General features: G+C 39.3%; 2 protein-coding genes across 2 annotated transcripts in view; one reads left to right on the top strand and one right to left on the bottom strand.

Annotated features, from left to right (window-relative positions):
- The first annotated feature begins 967 nt into the window (after positions 1 to 967).
- FAM162A (family with sequence similarity 162, member A) overlaps positions 968 to 7,927 on the top strand; it is an 11,781-nt gene continuing 4,821 nt past the window's right edge. Inside the window, exons 1-3 of the mRNA XM_009329045.1 lie at positions 968 to 1,113; positions 3,807 to 3,915; positions 6,820 to 6,928. Coding sequence (XP_009327320.1) covers positions 1,035 to 1,113; positions 3,807 to 3,915; positions 6,820 to 6,928 — 297 coding nt within the window. The 5' untranslated portion in view covers positions 968 to 1,034. The remainder of the gene's footprint in view (positions 1,114 to 3,806; positions 3,916 to 6,819; positions 6,929 to 7,927) is intronic.
- Positions 4,944 to 7,927, bottom strand: part of KPNA1 (karyopherin alpha 1 (importin alpha 5)) — a 66,272-nt gene continuing 63,288 nt past the window's right edge. The window contains exon 15 of the mRNA XM_009329062.1: positions 4,944 to 5,396. The gene's annotated coding sequence lies outside the window, so the exon portion shown is untranslated. The remainder of the gene's footprint in view (positions 5,397 to 7,927) is intronic.

Below are 7,927 nucleotides of genomic sequence, written 5' to 3'. Positions count from 1 at the left end.
GGGCCCCCGGAGGCGCCGGGCCCCGTGCCGTGGGGAGTGCGGGGCGGGGATCCCCCGGGCGGCGCGGCAGGGGTGAAGCGAAGCGCGAGCGTCCGTGTCTGACGGGCAGTAACGCTTGAAGGCTGGCGGCCTCCGAGCTGACTTGAAAAAACAATGAAAGGAATGGGTTTGTGCCTTTTTTCTCCCTTCTCTGAAGGTCTGGAGAAGGGTTTGGTTTCGTTGGGGGGGTCCGCTATAAATGTAAATCTCTTTTTTTTTCAGAGCTGGAATGTATTATGCCTAGAAAATAAAGGGCAACTGTTTCTCATATGAGAGACATTTTCAGCCAGCATAAAGGAGAAGAAAAGAACTCGATTTGTACTTTTAAAAGTGCCCTTTTGCCTTTCAAAGTTGTTTTTCCCTCAGAATTTTTTCATTATATTAATTAATGAATTAGAAGCTCTTTCTTGAGAGTATGTTTGCATATATAAGGTGCCCTGGCCTTTTCTAATACACCACAAAGTAGGTATCTCAGTACTGCAAGACTCTGCTTTTTTCTTGGCTTTTTTGCTTGACTCTCTCAAGTCTGTGACTTGCTTTTGGGATGTGACAAGATTGGTAGAATGCTGGTGCGCAGTCCTTGAAGTAGCACTGCCCAAAGTATATCTGAAGCATATGAATAGATTAAGTTCCTTGAAATTGTGATGAGCATTGTGTGTGAGAAATTGCTTGTAGGCTGTAGTCTTGCATTCCCATTTTTCTGCGTAAGGTTAACGGGCAAGCTCAAGTCGTAGCTTATAGAGTCAAGCTTTAATTTCTTTGGTAGACTCTGTTACAACTTAAATCTGGTGTTTCTTGCATAGTATTAGATTTGTACCTATTGTTTTTTTCTTTTTTCTCTTTTGTTTAAAAAAACCAAAACAAACTTCCATTTAAAGGCTAGTATTCTCACTTTCTACTACTCTGAATTAGATTTGGCCCCTTTGCTTCCTCTGCTTTCTCTTCCAGATAGGGCTGTTAAACTGCTGGGAAGAAATATTCCCTCAATTCTGAGGATGACTAAAGGAATGGATCCGAAGATAAGCAGAAGGCTTTGCATCAAACCCCAGGAAGAAGGTCAACTTCAGCCAAGAAGTAAGAGTTTTTGATAACGATCATGCTATGTTTCATGCCACGAAATATTTAGATGTCCAGGCTGCAATCATGTGAACAGGAATTTGGCTGACATAGATGCTAATATCCCTGATTTTGTGAGAGGGAATAATATTCTTTAGACTAAAAAACTGAGCATTAAATTTAGCAATAAAATCTTGTTTTTTAACAAAGCCAGGGGTCAATATTTCTTCTTGTGACAATAACACAGCTTTCACTTTGTAGCAGGTCACTAGTATCTTATCTGATGTGCAGGCCTACATTGAGGCTCTTCAGCTGTGCTCTAGAACTGACTGTTCAACCCCAATGTAAACTATCGATGTTTAGGAATGTTGTACGAGCTAAAATACTTTTGCAGTTTTTCATGGTACAACCAGCTCCAGCTGTTCACAAAACTGAACATGCCCTGCAGGAGAGAGTCAGTCTGAATCATTGGCTTAGTTCATGTTTAAAGGTGGAGTTGTTCAGGTAAAGCTCAGGCCATGAAACATTTTTTCACTCTATATGGGACAGTTATGATGCTCTAATCAGACTCCCTGTATAAAAGGTTCCCTTCACAGCCTACTGATGCTAGATAAAAGGAGCATACAGATGTGAAGCTTTTTGCATATTTCTGTGGTAAAAACATAATGTAGCTGTACTGGGTGAGACCAAAGATCTCCTTAACAGTGTCATGTCTCCTGTAGTGGCCGGTAAGGGAGGTCCCTTACATTTTTGTGAAGGCTAATAGGGATGGTGGCCAATAGCAAGGATCTAAGGAAGAGTGTAGAAACAGGGCAAACATAGTGTTTCTCCCTAGACTGCTGTCCCAGGGGTGGCATCTTTGTGTTTAATGGTCCTCACTGGATTTTTCTTTCATAAATTTGCCCAGTCTTTTGAAGCTGGATGTATTTTTAGCATCCACGTCCTCTGGGAAGGAATTCCTCAGCTGAAACATGCTGTGAGAAAACAAGTACAGTCTTGTATTTGTTTTTGAACCTGGTGCGTGCTATTTTCAATCTGATGTTCCTTTATTCAATACCCCTTCCAAAACAGGATCTGTTCGTTATAACCCACACTCCCAGTGAATGTCACTTACGATTCTGCTGCCCTCCGTTGTGCTGAAGGGAGCTTCAATTACTGCTTTTCCAGGCCAAAGGTCTCAGTCTATGATACTGTTTCTTATGTGGTGGCCATTCCATACCTGCGGTCGTCCTTACCAATTTTCTCTGCACCCATTCTATTTCAACTGCTTCTGAGATGAGGGATCAGTATTTCACATGCTTTTCAAAATGCTGGAGTCATGGTTTTATACAATGGTTTTATACAATGGCATAAGAATAATGCTTTTGTGTTGGTTTGTGTTCCTAATCATTGCTAGTAATCACAGAATCATAGAATAGTTTGGGTTGGAAGGGACCTCTAAAGGTCATCTAGTCCAACCCCCCCTGCCGTGGGCAGGGACATCTTCAACTAGATCAGGTTGCTCAGAGCCCCGTCCAACCTGACCTCGAATGTTTCCAGGGATGGGGCATCCACCACCTCTCTGGGCAACCTGTTCCAGTGCTTCACCACCTTCGTTGTAAAAAAATTTCTTCCTTATATCTAGTCTGAATCTACCCTCTTTTAGTTTAAAGCCATTCCCCCTTGTCCTATCACTACAGGCCCTGCTAAAGAGTTTGTCCCCATCTTTCTTGTAAGCCCCCTTACTATTGACTATGACTATTACTGAACGTTTTGCCAAAAGCTATGAAACCCCAAGGACTTATTCCTCAGCAGTAGTGGTTAGGTTATAGTCTGTCTTCTGCATGTGAACTGGAATTGCTCCCTGTTTATATACATGGGGCTTCACTGGCAATCTCATTGACTCGGGATTCTGAAGCCCTGCAGCTCTTCACGCTTAGCCCTCTTCTGTATGCTTCTGAATAACTTAGTGTTGTCAGCAAACTGTCTATCCACCCTGCTTCCTAGATAATTCATGAATCCACGAGGCAGCAGAGAGCCATACAGGATACCTCCCATTGTTGGGCTGGTGTTTTGTTTTGTTTTTTTAGAAAAAGGAGGTGGGGGGTGGGAAAGCTGTCTATCTTTGCACTTTCTTTGCTAGATTTTAATGGTATGTTATGTATGGAAACCTTCCCGTATTACATTCTGAATACTTTTTTATATGGAGTTTGAAAGACTGAGCTGAAAATTAAGGGTCTAATCTTTGCCTATGGTCATCTGTGTGTTTATACCTCCAGATAAGATAAAATCTTACACTCCCTGGAAAAGTTAACATTCCGTGATGCAATGGTGTGGCATATTGGCTTTTCCATAGCAGTTCCATTTGATTTATTTTTTTTAAACTAATTTAAATGTAACAGGAAAACTGTAATATCACAGCATCGTAGGAAGCTTAAATGCTGGAGCAGGTTCCGCAAATTTAGAGCTACAAATATAGCGGTCTTGGGCAAGATTTGGCTTTTCCTTACATGGCCTCAGTTTAATCCACTTTTACAGGTTTGTTAATCTGACTGTGATATACTTTTTGTTCCCTAACCAACTCCAGCAATCATACTTAAAATTCTGCATTGCTCACCCTTAACTGGTTTCACTACAGCTGTGGCAATTCATCTTCTCTGACTGTTGTTTTTGGTGGGGGTTTTTTTGTTTTTCTTTGTTTGTGTGTTTGGGGTTGTGGTTTTTTTTTTTAGGTCGGACTCATTTGAGGGTGCCTGGACACAAGCCTACAGACTGGGAGAAAAGGTTTTTGTTGTGGGCAGGCCATTTCAAAAAACCGGAGGATATACCAGAGACTGTCTCGTAAGTGCCAGTTTTGAAGCTGTAAAAGAGACATTGTCTACGCAGGAATAAGTTACTTGAATGCAACTCCAGAATAACTTTTCTTAAATGGAACGGGTTTTCACAACTGAAAAATCTTACACTGCTGTGTTTGGCGTATCGTCTTGTAGATGAGATGACCTGAGCAATTCTGTATTGCTGAGATAATACATCCCTTTTGATTTTTTTTCTGAAGGGATGACCAGCATCTATCAGATGTTTCATTAGAAAAACATGACAAATCAGTTAATTTTTACTCTTCTCTCCCTATCAAAAAAGCTTTTTGCAAATATTAGTGTGAGCTTTTTCTAGTGTTTTTCTTTATATGTTAGTCTCCCATTGTGTGAAACTTTCATGATATAGGTATAAAATAACTGGAACTCATTTAAAATATTTATTCATGAATGTCTGGAGGGCATGGGCCAATTTTCTTTACCCTTGGAATTTAAACTAACAAACAGTGGAAAGGCTCCATAACAAAAAAAATATATATAGTCAAAATTCCCCTGTTGCTGGTGGAATCCAAATGTCAATGCTTTGCCCTGTGTGAAAAGTAGAAAATAAAACTGGATGTATGAAGATCAAACTTAACAATAACAAAAGGCAATTACTAGTTTAAAAAACATTCCTGGTGGTAGTATGGTTATCTTTTAAAACATGCTTGTAATGCTTTCAAATATATGTATTTATTTAAATTAAAAAGATACAGTAAATCTTGTACTGCATGGGTAAGCAAACTATGTAACTGCCCTCTAAAGATATTCTATTTGTTTGGATGCACAGTATGGGAATTGAAAATCCACCCATGTATCAAAGTTTCTTCTAAATGTATCACAATGGATAAATATTGTTTAAAAAATTAATTCTTCAATTTTGTATTGAATCATTTTTCTTAAAATTACATTTGAAATACATAAAGGCATAAATTACTAAATTATGTCAGTTCATATATTTTTGCATACCAAACACTTGTTGTGAGTGTTTTTAAGAAAACAGTTAGCAGAGTGATTGAAGTAATTTCAGTGGTTTATTGAAAGGACAAACCAACTTCTGATAAAAGCTGACCATTTTTGCAAGTGCATAGGGAATTCTTGTTTTTATTTAGGCAAATAGTTCAGCCAAAGCTGAGAAGACGATTGAGAACTATAAAAGCACAAAAGCTTGTTTTCCTGCTCTAAGCTGAATTAAGAGTGGGTTGTAAGGGCTTGTGATATAACTCAGTAATCTTGCAAGATGTGGTGATCAGAAGTAACTCATTTATTAAACAAATGTTCATCTTAACCACTGAATTAAAATGCAAATTGCGTTCAGATAACTACCTTTTCCTCTTGTATATTCTAACACATCCAAGGTACTTCAAAAATTAACTAATAAAGTTTTAAAATCCTACTTCTGTGCATTTCAGCTTGATTGCAGCCTGCGCCCAAGTTGTTCATCGCAGATTGTTAGCAAAAACAAATAACCTGGAAGCAAAATTTAACTATTAGTTTCATGCTAGATGGACATGTTCCCTATGTTCAGAAGTGTTGTACTCAGATCAATACTCTGAAACAATGATCAAATCACTCTTGCCCTCCTCTTCAAAAACAAGAACAAAACTCTCTTCAGTTCTCAGGTCCTATGTGATTTACTATGTTGAACTATCGTGGATCCTTTGGTTTTTTTCGTCCAAGTCTAAGGGTCAAAATGTGGTAAAAGATTCCATATTTGCTCATGTTTGTGTATGGTGATAACTTCCCAGTTCCATTAAATCCACTATCCATGTTAGTTTTGGGGTATAATTACCTAGTTTGATGCATTTATTCTTTCATCACATGATGCTGATGTTTTTCCAGTCATCTGTAATTTTATAATATGCCAAATTTAATCAGTGAGACTATTAGATCTCCTTGAGAAGGGAGTCAACTGCTCTAAATTCTGCAAGAAGAGTTAAATATATAGGGTATAGGTCTTTGGTTATTGTGGAAAGCACATCTAAAAGCATTATGCTTCACTGGCCCTTGCACTGGTACCTCTAATACAAACTTTACATTTGCTGTAACTGAGATGTCATTTGAGTAGAATGATCTTCAAGAGTTTAACCCAACTTACAATAAATTACTTTTTGTTTTAACTCATCACATGTACAGCTGGAAGGATACAGTGATACTCTTCTTGTGGAAGAGTTCTGGTTTTTAAAAGATAACAGTAGGCTAGGCAACAGGTTTCCCAAAGGAGTGGTATAGCTACTGGTGTGGCTAGTTAAGACCCCTGAAATAAAATAAAATAAAAAAAAAAAAAAATTAAAGGAGCCCTCTGTCCAAAGCTGATGTTGGAAAGCTTACAAGCATCCATGCCTCCTTAGTTTCTTAGGAAAACAGATTACCTTAAGATTATTTACTCTAGCAGGAGGAAAGTGGTAGCCACTGGTCTTTTACCAAGTCCTATTCAGAATTTCTGAGGAGTATTACATTCAGCAGCCAGTGTGTAATCTAATAGCACTATCAAATCCTGTCGTAGAGGATCATTAGTAAATGCATCCCTCTCCTTTTCCTGTTCTCCCCATAGTGAATGTATGTATTTAAATACTGCAGCCTTCCTCCTCTGCGTTGCAGTCAAGTGGTCTAGAAAGGCAGCATTGTCTCTTAACAATTAAATAACCGAAAGTTAAAAATGTTGGGTTTGTTTCCAGCTTTGAGAGGAACTCCTTTGTGACCAAGTACCTCCCAAGGTAGGTGGGGATCAGCCTTTCCCATTCTTGTAAAACCTTTTTGTGAAAAGAGCCAAGTACGGTTAGCATTATACCAAGATTACATAGATAGCATGCCAGGAGAAATCAAACAATTAGCCAGATGGTTTATTTGGGTCTCTGATAACGAGTCTGTTCTTTTATTATTATTTCTTGAGGATTGAAACAATCAGAGCAGCAAAGACCACACTGCGTGTGAAGTTCAGCTACGTAATGATTGCCTTGACAATACTGGGATGCATAGCCATGGTGATTAAAGGGAAGCAGGTAAGCACGGATTTTTGGCTGGTGAGCATGAATCAATCTTCACATAAACTCCTCAGTTCCTCCTATAGATTGTTTGTACTATTTTGTTTTGTTGGTTTTGGGTTTTTTTCATTTTATCACTGAGCAAAAATTAAAAATAAGTCCTCCTAGCTCCCCAGAAGTGACCCTCACTGATTAATTTCCAAGTCAGAAAAGGGTGATGTCACTGTTAGACTGCATATGCTTCCTTTAGAAGGAGGAAAAAAAAAAAAAAAAGTCTTTTTTTTCCTCAGTGCAATACTTAATTTTAGCTTGTGCTGTTTTAACTCTTTAATTTTGCTGATGGGCTGCGAGAGTTTGAAAGGAAGGAGCACCTTCTCTTGTGAGGATCTGGTAGGCAGGTAAATGCTCCTTGGGCCAATGGGGTCCATACAGTTCACTGGATGGACCTATTACAAATGCCTCTCTACATACTGCGACGGTCGTAGAATCAATATAATGGAAATAGCAAATTAGTATGTTTCTCCACAAACACACCTGAAAATTCTCAAAGCCTTTTTAAACAGCAGGCAGATGGTCAGTAATAATTCTGAGCCCTTTAGAATCGTAGAATCATTAAGGTTGGAAGAGACCTCTAAGATCATCGAGTCCAACCGTCAACCCAACACCACCAAGCCCACTAAACCATGTCCCTAAGCGCCTCATCTACCCGTCTTTTAAATACTTCCAGGGATGGTGACTCAACCACTTCCCTGGGCAGTCTGTTCCAATGTTTAACCACTCTTTCAGTAAAGAAATTTTTCCTCACATCCAATCTAAATCTCCCCTGGCGCAACTTGAGGCCATTTCCTCTCACCCTATCGCTAGTTACTTGGGAGAAGAGACCGACACCCACCTCGCTACAACCTCCTTTCAGGTAGTTGTAGAGAGCAATGAGGTCTCCCCTCAGCCTCCTCTTCTCCAGGCTAAACAACCCCAGTTCCCTCAGCCGCTCCTCATAAGACTTGTTCTCCAGACCCC

Source organism: Pygoscelis adeliae, unplaced genomic scaffold (genome assembly GCF_000699105.1).
Source record: "Pygoscelis adeliae isolate BGI_AS28 unplaced genomic scaffold, ASM69910v1 Scaffold120, whole genome shotgun sequence".
NCBI lineage: Eukaryota > Metazoa > Chordata > Aves > Sphenisciformes > Spheniscidae > Pygoscelis > Pygoscelis adeliae.
Note: the sequence above shows the minus strand (reverse complement) of the source record. Positions and strands in the feature narration are given on the sequence as shown.